Source organism: Gavia stellata, unplaced genomic scaffold (genome assembly GCF_030936135.1).
Source record: "Gavia stellata isolate bGavSte3 unplaced genomic scaffold, bGavSte3.hap2 HAP2_SCAFFOLD_162, whole genome shotgun sequence".
Taxonomy (NCBI): Eukaryota; Metazoa; Chordata; class Aves; order Gaviiformes; family Gaviidae; genus Gavia; species Gavia stellata.
Genome location: NW_026776637.1, coordinates 89,783 through 110,472, shown reverse-complemented (window position 1 = coordinate 110,472; position 20,690 = coordinate 89,783). Strand labels below are relative to the sequence as shown.

At 60.3% G+C, this 20,690-nt stretch overlaps 1 protein-coding gene across 1 annotated transcript; it reads right to left on the bottom strand.

Moving 5' to 3' along the window:
* Nucleotides 1–380: 380 nt before the first annotated feature.
* On the bottom strand, nt 381–20,126 carry LOC132321172 (maestro heat-like repeat-containing protein family member 2B). The gene is made up of 35 exons (XM_059834753.1): nt 20,120–20,126; nt 18,176–18,249; nt 17,527–17,666; nt 16,706–16,828; nt 16,012–16,177; nt 15,511–15,609; nt 14,869–15,020; nt 14,336–14,479; nt 13,474–13,543; nt 13,249–13,362; nt 12,696–12,769; nt 12,235–12,354; nt 11,301–11,408; nt 10,946–11,105; nt 10,520–10,560; nt 10,112–10,253; nt 9,475–9,527; nt 8,928–9,035; nt 8,602–8,721; nt 8,294–8,416; nt 7,305–7,466; nt 6,956–7,078; nt 6,572–6,639; nt 6,074–6,209; nt 5,873–5,968; nt 5,300–5,404; nt 4,951–5,074; nt 3,898–3,998; nt 3,315–3,467; nt 2,614–2,759; nt 2,204–2,366; nt 1,711–1,907; nt 958–1,095; nt 655–766; nt 381–499 (listed from the first exon to the last, which is right to left on the bottom strand). The coding sequence occupies exons 2-35, from the start codon at nt 18,189–18,191 to the stop codon at nt 461–463; spliced, it is 3,936 nt and encodes a 1,311-aa protein (XP_059690736.1). The 5' UTR covers nt 18,192–18,249; nt 20,120–20,126; the 3' UTR covers nt 381–460.
* Nucleotides 20,127–20,690: the final 564 nt, after the last annotated feature.

Sequence of the window (20,690 nt, the reverse complement as noted above, 5' to 3'; positions counted from 1 at the left end):
TGTCCCTGGGCAAGTGCTGTGGGGGGGCCCAGCATGGCAGGACACCGGGGAGGGCAAAGCCTGCTGTGGTGGTATGGTCAGGGCTCTCCTGGGCTGTTCCCTGCGCCAGCCCTTGCTGGTGCCAGAGGTGGTCGTGCCGTGGTGGGAGGGGTGGCAAGGGGATCCCCATGGGCAGTGGGAGGGCACGGCAAGGCCCCAGGACCCCATGGGGAGACCCCTGCTCTGGGGTCTGTCCCGGCATGACTGCGTTGTGCCCAGCCCACGAAGATCCGGGAGGGGCCATGCAGCTGGCAGCCCCCAGCCTCGGTGTCACCCACATGTGGTCCCGCCAAGCACAAGGGTGCCATCGGGGGAAAAAAGATACACTGCCCTTTAGGCATCTTGTGCTGAGCTTTATTTAATTAACTCCTTGGTGCTGGCTGGGGACAGGTATCGTGCAGAGACTCCTCTAGTGCCTGCTTCACTCGCGGGTCCTTGTTGTGCTGCAGTCCCAAGAGAGCTGGAAGGACACAGGCAGTGCTGTGGGGACCTGGTCCTGGCCAGGCGCTCCCCTGTCTGCTCCGCTCCAGGGATCTTCCCACAAAAACAGACGTCCCAAGGAGCCGGATCTCACTAAAACCCTCTGAACCCTTCCTTCCCCACCCCCTGCCTTACCTCAGCAAAGAAGGCTGTAGCTGTCACCCGCAGCTTAACTGAGCAGGAATCCAGCCATGGGAAGAGGGTCTGCTTCAGACAGGGTGATAGAAGCCCAGCATGGACCAGGACGCTGCGCAAGGGAGCACAAGCGAGGGACACACAGTTACCCAGGAAGGCCAGGTTGCCAAAATTCATGTACACCAATGCAGATACTATTCTTCAGCTCAGGACGGCTTCCCAGGCATGCTGGAAGGGTCCTGCAGGCATTTCCCTGGGCACAGCCCCGCAGGAGGCAGCCATGTGCATCCCTGCGACTCTTACCTGGTCAGGAGACGCACCCCATCAGAATGGGTCAGGGGGTCTTCAAGGAGAGCCCACGCTGCCCGATTCATGAGCAGCCGCATCCACTTCTCTGCCATGCATTTGCCTAGCACCAACTCTAAAGCCATAAGGAAAACCCTGGCAAAAGAAACAAAACACAAACCCAGTCAAAACACAGTCAAACAAAACAAGAAAAAAATCAAAACAGCAGCAGCACCACAAAACCAAAGAAAGATCAAATCACTGCAGTTTAGGGGAAGATTTCTCTTTAGCAGAGCTAAATACCCCGGGAATGATGCTTCGTAGACTGCAGCTAACGACACTGGCATTTTCATCATGCCCCAAACCCACTGAAGCAGAAGAAACTCCACGCCCCTGGACTGACTCCATGCTAGAGAACCAAGGCAACACCTAATACCTCTTCCCACCAGCATTTTGTGAAGAATGATGCCATTGCCCGCAAGAGTCACGCTCCCCCCCGGTGGGGGTCCGCTGAGGGAGTGCAAAGCTATCGTGCATGCAAGGGTATGCAGAAGGCAAGATGACAGCCGTCCACAGCACGAGCTGCCTCAGACCTTCCTGCCTGGGAGCTGGAGTTTCCCCATGAAGGAGCAGAAGTAAACCCAACCACGACGAGCAGTTTGCTCATCTAGGAAGCGGGGCAGGCAAAGCCCTCCCTCAACCCCACAAAGGCACGTGCCTTGGCGAGGGGAACCGAAGCCAGCCCCTCCATCTGCCCCTTCGGCTCCTTACCTGCACGGCTTCTCCTCAAGCACCTGGCCCTTGAGGAACAGTTGTCTTCCGCCTTCTCCCAGGGGGGAAAGCAGCCGCTCCTCGCCCAGGGTTTCGCTGGCCCACCTCAGGAGGCTGGGAAGGAGGTGGGGAAGCAGCTGCCTGAGCTCCTCCGTGCTCCTCAGGGCAAGCACCACTTCGGAGATGGCACGGGTGATCTGCAGAGAACCGTGACCAAGAAGCCCCTCTTCAGGCAAGGCCTTTTCCCACCAGCCTGGTTCCCCTGCCTGCCTGGGGCAGGGGGGTTACTGTCCGCAATTGTCACTTCTGCGACAGCCTTGTGGCTCAGGAGCACAACACTGTCCCAGCTCCCCACACTGCTTGAGGCCGGCCCAGCACAGCGCCCTGGGAGTCTCCAGGGGCATCTGCAAAGGGCACCTGACTCCCCCTTTTCCGAAGCAGGAGTTACAAAGCAGATGCAAAGCTACAGAAACGTGTCTGCCATTGAACGTACCATCAAAGTCTCCAGAGCAGTCTCATGGTTGTGCCACTCACAAGCGGAGGAGTTGGTCCCCAGGCAGTTGTTTCGTGCTCTGTTTAGTTTCTCCACTAAGCACCTCAGGACCTGAATCCCAATGGTGCTTCTCCCCAGGCTCCTCCACAGCTCCACCGTGTCACTGCAAGGGAACAGATGTTCACCCCTGAGCCCGTATCTTCGCAGTCCTGCAGTGCCCTCAAACCTTCTCCTCCTCTGCAATGGGGCTTACAACGCCCCAGTCACGGCAGAGACACAAGCACGCAGTCTTGCAACACTCAAGACAGCTCCGGCAGAAAAAAGACCTGCTTCTTAACTGGGCCACCCCAGTGCACGCAAGCTGTGGGGTCTCTGTTTGACTACAGTGGGGAAGTGGCTGGTGCACGTACCTGTCCATGGGCAGACCTTTCCGGAGGAGACTGCTGATGACGGGCTCCTGGTGAAAGTGGGCGAGGAGAAACACGGCCCAGAGCAGGAAGGGCCTGTGGGTGCTCTGCCGCATGTAGGTGCAAAGGGTCTTCAGGATTTTTGGCACCTGAATGGAAATGGAGGAGAAAGAAGGGCTCGGTGCATCCTTTACCCCCTCCTGCGGGGCCCAGACACAGTCATTCAGCACAGGACCAGTGCCTGCTCCCGTGACACAGGGTCCAGACCTAGCTTGAAACCTCACCCCTTCCACCCTGCCTGGCCCTGGCTCACGTCTGGAGCTGGGTGTGCTCTTGGCAACTGCGCACACGTACGCACACATGCACGCGCTCACACGCACAGACTCAGTCACTGCATGTGCCTGGGCCCAACCGTACGAGCAGCTGCGTGCCCTTGTGCACACAGAGGACACGGGCACGTTTCACACCCAACGCTTGAAGAACTCTCCCCGCATGTGTGTAGCGATGCAAGAGCAAAACCAAACACGCTCTTTGAGACCCTGAAGTCGCCTTGCAGGGCCTCTGCAAGGGCACCTGACTCCTTCAGCAGCCCCTTGGCTCGACACACAGGTGGCATTTCTTGAGCCTGTGCCAACTGCACAGGGTGTCGTTAAACAGCCAACAGGAGCAAAGACAAAGTCAAATGGGAAAAAGGTCGCCTTTACCTCCTGGACTATTTCCTTCCTGCATTCCACCAGGAAGATGAACACCCACTTCCATAGTGGCTTCACACACGTGGGTGTGACGTGCAGCAAGCTGGGCAGGACCGCAGTCAGAAAGTCCGTAGCCTGCGCTGGAGGGATGCACTTGCAAACAGCCTGGAGAGAAGTCAGGAACAAGAGAGACCACGTCACAGCTCTGCTCCAGCAATTCAGAATGGAAAGGAAACTTGACAGAACCGTTAGTTCGGCAGTCGTGCAGGGGGCAATCACTTTTTCCTCCTGCTATGCATACAGTGCTGTTTACATCTGATGCAGCTACCCGATTGGGAAGTGTCGCCCCCCATGTTGTTTGCTTATTATGTACCAAATTTGTATTCTGACAAGAGCAATCACACACGCACACATATACGGTATCTGCTCCAGCATGCCTGAAGGACAGTCTTGTCTCAAAGCCTCCTGCTACTTGCTAACAACAGCCATCCTGGACAGCTTGCTCTGGACACAGCGAGGGACGCTGGAGGGGAGCAGGGAGATGTGCAGGAGCCCAGGAGCTGGGCCCCCACCCCGCTCTTTTGGGGCCAGTTACCTTTGCTATTTTGGCGCAGGTCTGCACGGTGTCTGGGCTGTTCAGCTCCTCACCAAGGCACCTGATCTCATCTGCCTGAGGCACCACCTCCATGGTCCTGGCTGGAACAAACACCAGAAGAAAAGGGGAGTCACGCCCACAGAAAGGCAACCTCTGGCCCTAGATACTGCTAAAGGAGAACCCAGGGGGTGGCAGTGAAAGCCACAGGGAAACCCAGGGCCCTCCTGAACTCGGTGCAGCAGGATTTCCTGAGCCCGATAAATGGCTGACAAATCCCGGGCTGGAAAGAGCCCTCTTCCTCCTCGAACCATTTGTTGGGGCTTCAGGGTTTCAGCAGCTACTGGCCTCTGATCCCAGCAGCTGTGTCCCCTGTTCCCACACAGGCCACCATCGTCTCTGGGAGGCAGGAAACCTCCCCGTGACTGCCTCAGCACAGGCAGACCCTGCTGCCTGAAGAGGAAACGGTTCAAACACAACCCTTTGCGGCACGCCCCGGGCCTGCAGTTCAGATCCCTCTTCCCTGCCCAGTTTGCTCTGGGCAGCAAATTGGTTTCCTCTCTTGTGCTCAGCAGGAGAGTTCTTCCCTGGCGGCGATGAGTTTGGATAGTTTGCCTGGGGAGCTGCCTGTCTCTCCAGGCTCAAGGCAGGGAGCAAGGGGGAAGGCACCCTCTGGAATGTCAGGGGCCTCATCCGAGCGAGTTGTCTGACCACCCTCTGTCTCTCCTGGAACATGGAGGGGGGCAGACATGGAGGGGGACAGTCCCCAGCATTGGTGGCAATGTCCTGCTCTCAGACAGCAGTGGGGGATGGCCCTGACCAACTGCACACATGCGCTGCGGAGGTGGGACTCAGCGACCCTCTCCCAGGGATCCTTCCTGACATGTCCAGGGAGGCAGAGGGCTAACAGGGTGGGGGCACAAAACCAGCCAAGCACGTTGCCTCCCGCTTCCCTCCTGGGGACAGGGCCTGGCCCTGCAGGATCCCAGTGGTGCCAGGCCGGGAAGGGAGGGAGGATCAGGCTGAGCAAGGCTGGGAAGCGCCCACTCTCCTTACCTTGCATTTGGAGAAGGTAGCCAAGGCAGACCCATGCCCTCTGGCGGGACGTGGCCAGGCAGTCGCTGGTCAGAGTTGCCAGCAATCCCACCAGGGAGCCGAACCGCTTGCAAGGACGTCCTCTCTGCAGGGGAGAGCAGCAAGAAAAGGGTCGCAGGCAGCCCCAGCACCCGCTCGCTTCTATCGCCCATCCTGCTCCCTGAGCAGCGACCGGGCAGAGGGGCAGGCAGAAGGGCTGCCCCGTAATCCCTGGAGCCCCAAAACCCAGCACCCAGTTGGGCAGGGCTCCCTTCTGGGGCCATGAATGGTGGGAAAAGGGCGCCAGGGCACGCGAGGGGGCTCTACTCACCATGAGCTCGAATCGCTCCTTGCAAGCTCCCAGCACATGGGCACAAACCTGCAGGGCTCTCTCCCGCTCCCATTCGTTGGCTGAGGTGAGCCAGCCCTTCAGGACCTGAGGCAGGGTGCATCTCTCTCACAACAGGCATCTTTCTCTCCCGGAGATCCCTCTCCAACTCCCTCCTTCTCTGGCCCCTTCCCAGTGCCAACCCCAGCCCCACCGAGCACTGGCACTGCTGCCTCCACTGCCTCGCTCCCTCCAGCTGCCTCTGCCCTGAGGCTGCTGTTGCTACACTGCCAGCGTCTCCCCACTCCAGCCTTCCTCCAGGCTGCTCTCAGCCAGCTCAGGGCTGGCTCTGGGCTTTCCCTCCAACAGGGCCCACTGCTCTGCCTGGCCAGAGGCTGCAGTGGCCGGGCGCTCCCGTCCCCCAGCTCAGCCCCTGGCCCCGGCCAGACGCACAGCCTCAGAGCAAGGAGCCAAAGCCCCACATTCCCGCAGGAAAGGTATCCACCTCCTAACACCCTCTAAGGCCTCCACTCTCTGCCCCTGAAACACTTTCCCTCTTGCTCCACGGCTACTCACATGGACCATGTCATCAAAGCAGGCAGAGGTCACCTCTGCCTCCAGAAAGGTTTCTAGGAGATGGCCCAGATCTTCCAAGCATCTCCTGTGCAGAAGCTGAAAGCAGGAAAGCAGAGCTGAGGTTCTGCATCATGGGGGCTGCCGGGGCGCACTGAGGTGGGATCCTGACCCAGGGGTGGGCAGGCACTGGCCAGCGGGTACCTGCATGTTCACAGCTGCCCTCACTGTCTTCCTGCCCTTTTTCATCTGCTCCTTGGAAGGACAGGACAAGACAGTCTGGCAGCACACTGCCAGCAGCTTGTGATTTTCCTCCCGCCTCAGAGGTGGCCTCAGCTTGCTGGCCAGAGGAAAAAGGAAGAGAAAACACAAAGGAGATTTACTGTCTCCAGAGTGGCTCAAACCACACCTGGGTTCCTCCTAATCGAGGGCCCCAAATCCAACACACCCCCGCCCATGCCAGCGAGCACTGCCTTCAGCGCCAGCAATTCCTGCCTCCTCCCAGGCAGCAGGCAAACCCCTGCCCCCAGGTTAAGGAACCTCGGGGGCTCCCTTCCTGTGGGAGACACCCGACATGGGGAACACCCTCCCACTCCACAGCCCCAGCAGCTCCCGGCCCCATGCTCAAGGCCACTGGGGCTGCCCCAGCCAGCTGGGATGGGGCACACTGGGAGTCCCCACAGCCCGGGGAACAGACCTCACCTCAACTCCTCCAGGGCCTGGAACACTCCATACACCAGGGAGTCCCAGGGCTCCCCCTTGATCCAGTCCTGCAAGTCCCAGAGAGAGAAGCACAGAGTTGGCAGGGGCACGAGACAGCCCTCCCGCCTCCCCTGGGGACACGTTCTGCTGCCAGGCCTGGGCAGACACTGCCCCGTCACCCCCACGCATCCCCAAAGGCACTGCAGGAGGGCCCCTGCTCCCCAACCACAGCCACCCAGCACCAGCACTCAAGAGCCCCACCAGCTCCGGACACAGCTCCAGGAGCTCACGTGAAGCCCAGAGACCATCGTGCCTCTGGGGTAACGAGTCCGATGGCACAGCCCAAAACTCCCCCGTGCGACCGCCCCGGCTACAGGCACTCACCAGCAAGGTCCACGTTGCCTCCTGCTTTAAGGACAGCTCAAAGCTGCCGCAGTCGCCCACAGCCTGGATGGCACAGCTGACCTCGGTGATGCTCTGCACCAGGGCGAGCTTGAGCTGCAAGTCCTGAGGCCAAAGAGAGCAAAGCACCCCTTCAACTCTTTGAAGGGCTGAGAGGTGGAAGAAGAGCATGGGCAGGGGAAACCCATGGGGGGCTGGATCTGGACGTTGAGGACAAACCCTTCCTTGGGAGATCTTTAGAAAGGGACCGTCCACCTCGGTGCACCCCAGCCCCAAGGGGCTGAAGCTGGGACACCCAGGCATCCCTGCCCTGTGTGCCCCATGCTCCTACCCTCTGTTTAGCTCTGGAGAGCCGCAGGATGTTGCCCACGATTTCTTTATCCACGCGGGTGAGCAGCTGCTCCTTGGGGGCACGCAGTGCAATGCCGCTGTAGGTGCACATCAGAGCAGCACGAATGGCCTGGGCGCTCTCCATCTTCTGCTGCTGCTGGACCTGTGTCAACAGAGATGCCCTGAGAGGTCAGCCCCGGGACTTTGGCAGGCTCCTGCGGCAGGCCCTGCCCTGCACCCTCACCAGCTCCTTGTTTCCCTGGGCACCTCCCAGCAGCTCCCCAGGCCACTCCTCGAGCTGCGAGTTCCAAGGCCAGAAGTTGTTCCCATCCCACAGCTTGGGATCTCGCATGGGGATGGGGATGAGGTGCAGCCAGCATCGCACACACTGCTGGCTCTTTTACCACTGATTTGAGAGGTCGGGGAGCTGCCTGGAACCTTTCTGTGGAAAGGTATCTGACAGAGCCTGTCACGGTCCTGCTCAGACACGCAGCCCGTGCTCGTCAGGGGTGCAGATGAGCCCACTCTGCTCACCTCCCCAGGCCAGGCTGCACCGCTCTCTCTGTAGGGCCCTGCCCTGCCCTGAAAGGCTTCCCCACAGCCCCCAGGTGGGGAGCAGAGCCAGTGAGACTTCACCAGGCTCCTGCTCTTGGCTCTCAGCTTTGGGGAAGGGTCAGAGTGTCACACCGTGCCCACCCCCTTGTCGCCAGCTCCTGCTGAAGTTAAGTCAGGGGCAAGGTGGCTGCAAGCAAGCAACCGCTGCAGCTGCCCCAGCTGGGTGGCTCTGATCCACCCGGTGTCAAACCCCCTCCTCTCCAAAGACACCTCAGGGGCCCCAATGTCAGGACGTCCCCTCTGAAACAGAGGTCTCGGCTAGCTCTTACACGAATGCTTATCTCAAGGCAGCTGCCACAACTTGGCTGCTGCAGGTGTAGAAGTGAAAGAAGGCCAAAAAAGGAAAGCCAAACAGGGAAACCCTGGCTCCTTTACCTTCCAGCCCATGGAAGTCTGATAAAACCAGCCTCTGGTGAAAGCAGTGGAGAACATGTTCACTGTGTCCAAGACCAGATGGAAGTGGCTCTCAGCCGTGTGGGACACAACAGAAATCATTCCCTGCAACCACAGAGAAACAGGGAGTTGGCTCCAGCCCAGGCACTCGGCCATGGCCAGCAACAACGGCCAGGCAGGACATTGCGGCAAGGGGGAAATGGCAGCAAGGGGGAAATCGAGGTCTGGAGCAGCCCTGCCTCTCCCCCAGGAACAGGCAGGGGATGCGCAGGACATGAACATCACCTCACCTGGGCTTCAGACAGCTGCACAGGGTTTGTCTCCTGCAGGAACCTCAGCACCTGCCCTTGGACGTGTCTGAGATCCTGACAAGCTGCCAGCACTGTCCCAAGGGCCTTGTACAGGAAAAGCTGCAAGAGAAGAGGCCACGTCCGAGATGTGGTCATGGACCGACCTGTCAGGAAAGGTCTGGCCCCAGACAGACCCGACCACCCCTGGTGGTAGCCAGCCACTGGAGTAGCCCAGGGAGGCGCATTTTGGGGGCAAGAGAAGGGGAAGCAATGAAAACCGCCTGCGTGGGCAGAGCCCCAGCCCTGGCGCGGGGCAGGAGACACACCTTCTCCCAGGAGCCAGGGGCAGAGCTGCCCAGCTGCTGGCTCAGCTCCTGGCTCAGGCCCATGGTCCAGGCCCTGTCCTCGATGGGCTCCAGCGACGCTCGCAGGAACTGTGGGGAACAGAGAGGAAGCGAGTGTTCCCCTGCCCTTGGCCAGGATGCTTTCTACGCTCGCATGTCCCGGGACACTGCTGGGGGGAGCTACTGGGAACGGCAGACTCTTCCCCTGCCCCACCCAGCCCTCTTTTCACCAGCCTCCCTCTTCTCCTAACACCTCAGGCGAGACCCCCCCGGCATGCCAGACATAGAGGAGGAGGCAGTGCTAAGGCGTGTGCCACAGCGATAGAGTGCATTAGCCATCAGCCATGGCACGGGTGCAGACAGCAGCTCCTCTGAGCGGGCAGGCACCTACTGCGGGGGGAGGCACAGGGCACTCAGGAGGTGCCCCCAACTCCTGCTGCCTACACAGGCAGCCCCGAGCTTCCTCCCACAACTTTGTCTGTTCCCTCTTCTCCCCCTCTATTTGTGACACCCCCCAAGGATGCTGTACCTTGAGCACACGATGCTCCCACTCTGCAGAGTCCAGGGACCTCTTGGTTTTCTCTAGAAAGCAAGAGGAAGCAAAAGCCGTCGCTGCTATTTAAGCTCACACCAAAGACGAGCCCTGTGGTCTCCTCTGCGGTCAGACCTCCCAACATTCCCAGGCCATCAGGCTAGAAAGGGCCTACAAGCACCTACACCAAAGCCCTTGTGAGGCCAAAGACACAGGAGGGATCCCAGGAACATTTGTCAGGGCCACTGATTTGCAGCTCTTCTCCCAGGCTATTGCCAAGGACAGCTGCTGCAAACCTGGCCTGGCCTGGCAACTTGGTTCTCCAAAGCCAGGGGCTGCACCCCCTCCAGGAGCACCAGTCCTGTCCCTCCCCCAAACACCATCCCGGCCAGGACATGGGGGTGCCACCAAGACCTGCCCTCCAAAAGGACATCAACAGCCCCATCCATCCCCTGGGCCAAATCGACACTGGGGGACGGCTGCCCCCAGCCTCAGCTTTGGCTCCCTGGAAGGGGAAAGGCTGCAGAGCAAGTGCTGGGGAACTGGGGACAATTCTCCTCCGTCACGCTGGGAAGCTGCATTTTCCTGACCCCCTTCCCTCCCCCCAGCCTCTCCCTCCCCACCCGCACTTTACCTTCCAAGTACTGCAGCAGGAGGGGGATCTCGGTAGTCCACACCACCCCCAAGGCTCGGTGTATCCTGCCATGCAGGGCCTGCAGCAGCTGCAAGGCAGCGACTGCACGTTCGCCGCTCTTGTGAGGAGCTGCTGCCACCACCTAGGCGAGGGCAGGAGAGAAGGGTCACTCCTGCCACCAGAGCTGCAGTTTTTCCCGGGAGGGAGGGAGGGAGCTCGATGCCGCTCCTGCACCCGGGGTGCTGCTAGCCCCAAGAAAGGAGTGGGATACCGGACAGGCCCAGGCAGTCTCAGGCACACTGCCTCCTCCTTGGGGGATCCCAGCACGGGCCTCAACAGCATCTCTGCCCTGGGCTCCCCCACCACCCCTGGCCAGAAAAGCTCTTTCCCCCGGGCCCCACTACTCACCAGCAGTCGAGCCAGCAGGGCCTGGGGAGCCGGCAGCCGGGCTGTGGGGAGGAAGAAAGGCTGGGTGAGCCAACAAGCCCCCTCCGTGCCCTGCCCATCGCGCCTCCGATGCCCCGCACAGGGCTGAGGGCTGAGAGCAGCTGTGCTGCCACGGCGCTGACCCGGGAGAAATCCCCAGGGCTGCCCAGCACGGGACGAAGGCAGCTCCAGCATGGCCAGGAACAAGCCCCGGCTCGCCAGGAGAGTGCTGCGAGCAGGAGAGGCAGGCCTCTGCGCTGGGCAAGGGGCAATGCAGGGCAGAGCCCCTCATGCCCAGCAGCAGAGCCTGGCTCCGCCCTTTGGTTCTCCCAGGCTTCTGCTGAGGGCTGGCAGGGTGCATGTAGACACAGACTGGCCAAGCCCCTGGCTGAACCCATTAGCTTCTACCTCGCTCCTGGGAGTCCACGGCGTCAGGCTCCTCCTCGTCTTCTTCACACCCTGCGCTCTCCCGTCTCTCAACTAGGGCTCGGAGACAGCGGGAGAGTGGGATCAGCATGCCGCTGTACTGGGCTGGCACTACGTACTGCAGCAACCTCGGCCACAGGAGCTGCAGAGAAGAACCGGGCAATTCACCACATCAGCATTTCTATTCAGCTCAAAGACAAAAGTGACAGTCTGCGGTTCCCTGAGCCTTGTGTGCTTCAGCACATGTGAGGGGAGAGGTTCACAGCATGGGGAAGCATGAAGAAAAATGTCCTGAAGGCAAGAAGTGGCCACAGCAGCAGGGCACAGGGTGACTTACTTTGGTCATCCCTCTCAGAGAGACGTCCAGCGAGCCCAGGATGTCCACACACAGGGCTCGAAGAGCTCCTTCCTCCGGTGTTACCCAGGCAAAAAGGCCTCCTGCCACCTGTAAGACAGAGTTGGCAAAACCCCTGTTACTCTCAGCTCCCGACCGACAAGGCTCAGGCATGGCCTCACCAGTGCTCCTGCGCCAACCTCCCAGGAGCACTGACCTCCAGAAGGAGGACAAGAACGGCCAGACCCAGCTCGGGAACCACTTCCCAGACCCTGGGAAGGACTAGAAAGCCCTGGAGCAAAGCAACACGCACAGATCCCCCGGTTGGAGGGAGGCTCTAGCCAGAGGGAAGGTCCTCAGCAAGTCAGCAAAAGGCTCAGCCATGCCCATCCTTCATCTCCTGGGCACCCAGATGGAAACACTCACCAAAGGGACTGCCAGACGGCCTGTCCCCTTGCCAGAAGTGATGCGGGTCCCCAGACTGCTATTGGATGGGCAGGGCATGCTTTGGAGGGCCAGAGTATGAGAACACCACAGAAAGATCCTCTAGCCAGGCCCATGTGGCTGCAGTGGCTGTGTTTTGCTGATTGTCTGTGAGCACTTAAGGATGGAGGATGTCCTGTCCCTAGAAGACCCCTCCCTTTGCAAGGCAGCTTTGCTGAAGGTGTCTGTGGGCACAGCTCAGCCTGTGGGGTGCGCAGGCAGCCCCACAGTCCCAGGTGGCACGCCCGGGTGCAAACCCTCATCATTCACTGACGTCTCCACCAACATCAGCACACACACACACGAGGAACAGCCATTTGCAGGTCATTCCAATGGCAGCGCCGGCACTGATGGCCCTGCAGCGTGGAGCTCTCCATGCTCAAGGATGCCTGCAGAAGCTCTCAGCACAGGCCAGGCACTGCTGGAAGCCCCAGGTGTCTCGCTCTGCCCTTACCAGTCTGCCTGAGGTCCGGCTGAACTCGCTGAAGATGTGCCCCACCACATCCCATGCCCAGCAGCTCTGGGAGCCAGAGCTGAGCAGCTCCCGGATGAACTCCAGAACTGCCCTCCGCACCTGCCAGGGGAGAGCGTGGTTACGGTCCTCCTGTTCAAAATCCAAAGGGAAGCCGCCTTTGCTTGGGGGCAGCCTTTGTGGCTCGCGGAGAGATGACAAGCGCACGGCAGAAGCTTTCGCTCCTGGCATCAGAGCTGGGCTTTAGCACCAGGCTGGACGGGCATTTGCTCCACAGAGCACAGCGACCTCCCTGCTCCACTATGCCAGCTCTCCCCAGGGAGAAGCCATCACCCACTGCCTGGGCAATGCGCCGGCACTTCCCCAGGCACCCCAGCTCTGCCCTGAGGGAAAGGCTTCCTCTGCCTCCCCTGGTGGCACTGTCCCTTCCCAAACCAGCTCACCTGGGCACTGGGGTGGTTGCACACTGACTCCACGGCCTCCATCACCTGGGGCAGCTTCTCTCTCACTGCAGGTGCTGGAAGAGATATGGAGAGGTGTGCATTGAGGCAGAGCCCCAATGGCAGAAGCTTCCAAGTTTTTCGCACACCAACGGGACAGAAAAGCGGGGCCTGACTCTGACTTCACAGGAGGCAGCAGTGTAGCCAGAGCGACTCCATTTCTAGAGGCACAGCTGTTTTATAGGGACTGAAAGCTATGGTAATATGGTAACACAGAGCACGTGAGAAATGACTTGGGTACAAGCAGCTCCTGTGCACCAGCCCACCCGCCCACCCACCAGCCTGCCCGTGTTACTGAGCTTGGAGCATCATCCCTGGTGTGCACCATTTCTAACTGCTGGAGGAGAGCTCGAGCCCTGTCACAGGGCGTCAGCTCGGCTGGGGGACCCGCTCTTTGCAGCTCCTTTTGGGTGCAGGTGCACTGCTTTCAGCCCGTTCCTGCTCTCAGCCCAGCAGCCCCAACCCCTGCCTTCTGTCCCTGGCCCATGGCACTGACCGTCAGAGTGGGCCAGCGCTCCCAGCAGGCCCAGGGCTGCCACGCGACCGGCCTTGCTCCCACCGCTCTCCGGGGAGTGCAGAAACATGCCCGTCTCCTCAGGGCATATTCGTGCTGCAGGGAAGAAATCGCATTCTGCACTAGCAGGCAGCTGCCTCTGACTGCCGAGGACAGGGAGAGAGCCGCCACAGCACGACGGGGGATCGCCCAGTCTCCTCTCCTTACCCTGCAGCGCGATGCAGCAGGGAAGTTCTGCCTTAGGGGCCAGGCCAGGCTCTTTGGTCACGTCAGGGAGCTGTGGGAACAAGGTCTGTTTTAAAGAAATCTGCATCAGCATTGAGGGGGACTGAAAAGAAAGGGTGCTCTCTGCCCTCCTCTCCCAGAGTCCTGCTGCGACTTGGCTGAGAGGGAAATCACTGTGGGAACAGGGCTGCCCCTCAGGCCCATTCCGAACAGCCAGGATCAGGCCTCCTGCAGCCTTAAGGAACCTACGTGGCACCTGTCTCACAAATCCTGCCATGTTCCTGGCCTGCAGGAAGGTCTGTGAGACAACGGGGGAGGAAGAGGAGGCTAAAGCTACCTAAAGGCACATCTGGGAGAAGGGGAGTCCCTAACAGCAGCTCCCAGGGAAAACCACAAACCCTCCTGGATGGGGCTTCTTGTTTGCCCTCCCCTCAGAGCAGCATCGGCAGGGTCTCTTTCCTCTGAACAGAGCCCGCTGTTGACAACTCCGTTTCCCGGCACTTCCCACTCATCAGACCTCAGCCCTCACTGGACGGGACTGGACACGGCCCTGGGCATTAGGGCAAAGCTCTTCCCATGCACAGAGCCCTACAGAGATGGCAATGCCTCCCTTCCTGAGAAGACAAGCCCGGGGGACTCTTGCCTCCCTTCTGGCCCCTCCCCGCATTTCTCTTTTCTTGCCCAAAGAGTGAGGGGAAGTCTCAGGCCTCCTCTGCTCTCCCCCTCCCTGTTCCTTCTCTAAGGCCTTCCCAGCTCCTCCTGGCACCCCACAGCTCCCCAGTGCCTCGTGGCACTCGCGCAGACCCACCCCAGCAGCCACGCCGGGCCCTGCGCAACACCTCACCTTGTTGACCCGGGAGGTGTCTCGGACCTCCTGAGATTGGTGCAGCAGCCAGAGGAGCTGCTCCCAGGCATGCTCGCGGTGCTGCTCCTCACGCAGCAGGACCTCCATCATGGCAGCCACCGCCCTGAGCACAGCCTGCTTGTCCTGAAGAGGGAAGGGAGAGGCTCTGCTTGGAGGGCTGAAGGTCTGCCTAGCACTCAGCATCGCCTGCACACCAGTCTGCCCTTCCCACTGGGAGGGGTTTCCCTTTCCCTTCTGCCCTGCAGCAGAAGGGCTCACTCCAGAGGAGAGAGAGCAGTTCCCCACGCTCGCACCCCAGCCCTCCCTGCAGAAAGGCCCCAGGACTCAGCTGCTTCCTGCCAGAGAGCCTCCAGCCCCAGGCACAGTGACAGCAGGCTCCCGGCCTGGGATGCTTTCTCATTCAGACCGCTCCCTCCCCTCACCCCTCTGCTCGCACCCCACCAGCCACAGACAGACCCACCAACGTGGACATCCCTGCTGTGGCCCCAGGCGTGGAAAGCAGCACTTCTTACCTCTTCTTCCTCGCAGCCCAGCCAATTTACCAGCGCGTAACGGAAGACTGGGTAAATGTCTTCACAGAGCTGCGCTTCCACATTGCGAGGGAAGGGGCATTGCTCCTGGCTGCCGAAGTATGTATTGACCCCTTTTGACCATTGCTCCAGAACTGCACCAGGAGAAAGGGAAGGGCAGCACGTGAGAGTCTGCAGCAGGGACAGTACCTTGCACCCTCACCCAAGCCTGCTCTAAGGATGGTCCCAGGCTCGGCAGGGCTCAGCCCAGGACCAGATCTGCATCTGAGGCCAAGCTGTGCCCTTGAGGTGTCTGGTTTCAAACAGCCCACTGTTTCTCTCCTCCTCCCCATCCTTTTCCTCCTCAATGGCCTGTTCCCCTCCAGTATTTCCCAGGGGAAACAGGGGAACAGAAGCCATGGGAAGGGACCCAGGAGTTCCCCTGTGCAGCACCGTCACGTCCTACCCACAGAAACCTCCGGGGCTTCTCCCGCTCCTTCTGCACACTCACAGCGGTTTGGGATCGCCAAGGCCTGACCTCACTGTGGGCTGACACCTGCCATGTTCCCTCTGAGATCACATGGAGGCATCAATGGCCACCCCAGCCCCTGACCCTGGGACCCCAGCTAAGGAGGGGACACTCACCACTGCAGACGGCGCGCAGGATCCGGCCACTCCCCACCCGGCTCAGCATGGCACGCAGGGCAAGCAGCGTCATTCCCACGAAGGGGATGCACCGCAGGGCTGCAGAGAAGGCAGGGACAGAGGGACCGAGAGGGTCAGTGAGAGACACGGGAGACTGGGGTCGATCCCTGGCAAGGCTGGGGCTGCTGGGCCATGTGGGACATGCCAGAGGGTGTGGGGAGGGCTGCCTTCCCCAAGGGGGACACAGGAAAGCCCTTTAGGGAAATGGGGAGGACAGTGCGGGGCAGAGACCCTGCGGGTTTGTCTCCAGTGGGTTCCCACCCTCCAGGAACCAGGACTGGGCTAGTAAGGCAGAGCTGCCGGCCAGCCCTGGCACAGAGCAAGGAGGCATGGCGACTTCATAGCCCCCCAGTTCTACACAGAGCCTTCAGGAAGGGGGAGGGTGCTTTCTCCCCGTTATCACAGACCCCTACCCAAACCAAGAGGCCCAGGGTGCCGTACCGTAGCTGCGGGCCATTTTGCCCAAGGTGAGGAGCACGATCTCATCAGGGACCTTCCCCATGGCCTTCAGGTGGCTCTGGAGCTCAGACATGACAAAGTGGAAGCGGGAGCGGGCCAGAGCCACCAGGACGTCGCTAGCAGCCATCTTCACATCATCTGTCACACCCTGAAAAAGTGCCACAAGTTAAACACTCCCGAGAAAAAGGCTGAGGCACTCGGACAGGCTGAACGCCCCTGCCTCACCTGCAAGACCCCACGGGGCAGTTTGCTCAGGCCGGGCGCCTGCTGCCTCTTGTACCCTGGGGTAGGCGAGCAGCTCCCCGGTGAGACGAGGGAGGCTTTTCCCTAGCACAGCCCTGTGCTGCTGCCTTCTCTCCCTCTCTGCAGAGATGCCAGGAACAAACTGTCACAGACTCAAGGACCCCCTGGGGCCTCTCCACGGGGCTGCTGGGCTCCCAGGGCTGTTCCTCAAGTGAGCTTGAACCCAGCTCTCACTCAGTTAGAAACAGCCCCGCGTCCACCTCTCTGCACTACTCTCTGCATCTCCTCTTCAAATTCCCTATTAGGAGGAGTCCCCTTCGGACCTCCACTGGGTCTGAATAGTTGAGGAACATCTCTGTGCTGCTCTGGATTTCCCCAAAAACCAGGGCCAGAGGCAGGCTGCTTTGGCGGCCTTGAAAGAGAACAAGCTCACCTGGGCTGCTCGCATGTCACTGGACACCTCTGCTATCAGGCGGTTCACGACACCGCTCTGCAAACTGCCATCGTCTCCTTGCAAGAAGCTCTCCAGCTCCCGGTATGTCTCCACTCGGTCACCCTGGGGACAGACCACACATAGGAGTGATGGGACTTGCTTTGCCCTCGTTGCCAGGGACCCACGAGAGAGACCTACTGCCCCCCAAATCATCTCTCTGCCATGGGCACGAGGTACGAGCTGCAGGCATCGGTCAGGACAGCCATGGGGAACGGCAAGATCTTCCACAGCACCTCTGACACTACCAGAGAGCCAGACAGGGAGGTTGATTCCACCAGGGTAAAGGGCCATGCGGGAGCCTAGGAAGTCGTTCCTGAGGATGGGGGATGGTGGAGGTCAGATGGACAGTGCCAGGCGAGGAAGGGGAAGATGTGGGAATGAGACCAGTCCCTGAGGAGGGGGAGCCATGAACTCCCTGCACCTTGGGGCACAGTGTCGCTCCCCTCGCACAGGCAGGAGCCCAGGCGCTGGGACAGTTCTGGAACCAAAGCTAAGGTGGGGCCTTGAACACTTGGGCAAAGGTGCTGGAGAGATGCTGGGATTTATGCCAGAGGCTTTGCCTTGTCCAGGAGAGCACTGCAAGCTCCCAGGGAAAGGAGGGAGGGAGCAGTGGCATTAGTCCAGCTGGAGCAGCAGGATCGGCGCTTGGGGACGAAGCGCCTGCAGGAGGGCAGAGGTGCCATCACGCGAGATCCCCCTCTGCCACGGCACCTGGGGAAGTCAAGGGCTTGGAGGGGAGCCCTCGAGCCCCCTTGTCTCACCTCATGGTCTTGCAGCCGCTTTAGCAGAGAAGCCCCACTAGCCACAAAGGTAGTGACGGCTTCAGGGACAGCCTTCTTTGCCCTGCCTCCATCCTCAGGATGTGCAGGTCTGGACTGAGAACCAAAGCACGGGCAGAGAGCTGGAAGAAAAGAAAGAAATCATTTTGCTGGCTGCAGGGCTTTGCACCAGGGAGGGGGGAGGATCTTCCCAGCCCCTCCCAGCACTAACAGCCCGTGCTGGGCTGTACTGGCAAGAGGGCAGTCACTGGGACAAGGGAAGGGAGTCTTCCCCTCACTGCGGCACTGGGAAGACCGCACTGGGAATACCGCACTGGGGGACTGGATCCATTCTGGGCTCCCAGTGACAGAATGGCAGCAATGTGCTAGAGCGAGTCCAGCACGGGGGCCCCGAGCTGGGCGGGACATGGACATGGGACCCTGCAAGGAGGCGCTGGGAGGGCTGGGGCTGGGCAGCCCCGACAAGAGTTGGCCGGGCCAGGTCGTCTTTGAGCAGTCCCCAGCTGCCCCACGGAGGGCAGGGAGAGGATGGAGCCAGAGCCCTCTCGGAGGTGCCTGGCAGCAGGATGAGAGGTGACGGGGACGCAGCCCCCAGCAGGCAGCAGCCCCCAGCCCCCCACCACCGCCTCACCTCTGAGTGCTCTCATCCTCCTCAGGGCAGCAGGATCCCCCAGATGGACGCACTGCTCTCTCTGGGTCCTCCTCCTGCGAACGCCATGAGAAACTGGGGCAGCACCAGCCCCTTGGGAAGATATAGAGCCTGGCCATTGTGACACCCGTGCGGGGCGCGGCGCCTCACAGAGGGCTGCTGTGACACAGGGACACGTGCTGGGGACACGCTGCGGGGCAGGGACCAGACACGCAGCACCCTGCGGATCCCCACAGGCCCCGAAATGCAGGATTTCCCCATTCTCCATCACTTGAACTCACTCATGGTCCTCGAACAGTTCTAGCAAGGACCTTCTCCCGAGAGCCCTTCCCAGCCCCGTCCCCGATCCACGTCCCCCTCCAGGGACCCGAGGCCACCGGAGCAGTTTGTGCCACCGCTCACAGCCGCACGGCGTTACTCAGCCATCTGGAAAGCCTCGCTGGCACCCAGGGCCTGAGAGCATCAGGCCACAAGCCTCCAGTAAACACGCACGGCAAAGTTTTTCCCCATTTTCCCATTTTCAGCCCAGAACATCAGCACTGATGGGGGGCCCCAGCCCAGCCTGTCTGGGCCCTCGGGGCACAGCTGCTCCTGGCCCATCCCGCCCTGCGGGCCGTGCTGGGCCTTCTCAGGGGAAGGCGCGGGCCCTCGCCCTGAGGCCTCGCAGCACGAACAGGCGGAAGGTGCCCAGCCCAGCCCCGGTCGGGCGCCCTCCTGCTCCCTCCCTCAGTGCCAGTGTCACCGAAATCGGGAATGAAACCCCTTCACACTGGTCTATTAAAGAGCAGGCATTACTTCATTCGGCACCGGGTGCGTGGGGGATCTCTCCAGCCAGCATGCACCCCGGGCTGAAATCATGACAGGGATTTAAAACAGGTGACAATGTTAGTTACGCCTACTGCTCCTACCCCTTAACTAACTATTGGTTAGTACCTTTCTTACTTCATCTTACAGATACAGTTCCAATTCCCTACGCATGCCCAGAGGGGAGGGGGCTTATTTGGGTTGGGGGCGTTTTCTAGCTAGGAGGTGTGGGTTTCACACGACAATGAGGCAGGTCAGCCTTAAAACAGTTTTCGCACTCCATTCTATTTTCCTAGACTTCGTCCTTGTGGTAATCCTTACTGTTAGTTAGTGGAGACAGTTTTTAACTGTAATTTTATGTCTACATACCAGGTGCACGCATTACTAAGTATCTTCTTCACATTATTTCCATTCCTTTTACACTACTTTGACCCTGCGTTTCAGGATGTTCTGTAACACCAGCACCAGGCCGAGCCACTGACTGCGGGGGCCTGGGGTTGCGGCCGTCAGCTCCTGCTGAGGCGTAGGAGCCCCCAGGTGCGGGGGGGCCTGGCTCTCAGCCTGCGGAGAAGTGGCCTCACCCTCAGCCTGCGGAGAAGTGGCCTGTGGAGAGGGTCCAGGTCGGGCCGGTGCCCTCCCCTGCCCCATCCCTACTTTCAGGGGCGCAGTGTGATGCTGTGTGGTTACGCACGGGTGGGCCGGGAGCGGCGAGGGGCTTCTGCAAGTAGGTTCCCAAGAGCTCAGTTACTGTGTTGCTCCTCTTCCATACTGCCCCTTCTGCCTTCCGTGCAGCGGATCAGCCTGGGGCTGAGTCAGGTGGGGCGAGACCTTGGCTGTCCCAAACAGGTATTCCCCCCTCGGGGCAAGGCGTCTTGGTGCCAGGCCTCTGCAAAGGGAGGACAGACTCTGGGTTGGAAAGGGCAGAGCCAGCCATCAGAGGGATCCCTCTCTCTCCAGCCAGGTCCCCCGCAAGCCCCTCTCCGGCATCAGGGAACTCCAGTCCAACGCCAGGCTCCAAAACCTGCTTCTGTCTCACGAGGAGTGTCAGAGAAGTCCCCTCTTCCCCGCCCCGGGCTGGCCCTGCAGCCGGGGGAAGCACCTTCCCTGTTTGGAGGTACTTACCAGGGCGGCTGCCGCTGCAGCTCTTGCTGCTGCCTGTTGGTCTCAGTGACGTGCTTGAATATGTCCCAGCCTGCTTGATGCAGCTCCAGCCTTTCCAGGACCCGGACCGCTCCTGGAGAAAGGTGGCTGCAACAGCAGGGAAAAGTCATCCCTCAGCTTCTGCTGGAGACCCCTTCTGCCTCCACGCCCGTCCGGCCTCTGCACCCACCCACTCCTCCGTCCACCCACACTTTCGCCCCGTGGTGAGTTTTAGGCCTTGGCTGTGGGGGGCAACCCTGGTCATGCCCATGTTAGGAGGAATTAGGTACACTTGCTTACTCTTTTATTACAGGAGCAACAAATCACACACACACACAGAATCACAGAATCACCAAGGCTGGAAAAGACCTGTAAGATCATCAAGTCCAACCATCAACAAAAAGAAAAACAAACAAACAAAAAAACCCAACACACATCACACACCGCCATGCCCATTAAGCCATGTCCCGCAATGCCACCTCCACACGTTCCTTGAACACCTCCAGTGAGGGTGACTCCACCACTTCCCTGGGCAGTTTATTCCAGTGTGTCA

What these genes read in the sequence shown, in the direction of transcription:
- LOC132321172 (XM_059834753.1), bottom strand. An exon ending in CCCCTGGCTCCTGGGAGAAG is followed by an intron (nt 8,722 to 8,927) that starts GTGTGTCTCCTG and finishes CTTCTCTTGCAG; the next exon opens with CTTTTCCTGTACAAGGCCCT. An exon ending in CTGCTCTGGAGACTTTGATG is followed by an intron (nt 1,908 to 2,203) that starts GTACGTTCAATG and finishes GGTTCTCTGCAG; the next exon opens with ATCACCCGTGCCATCTCCGA.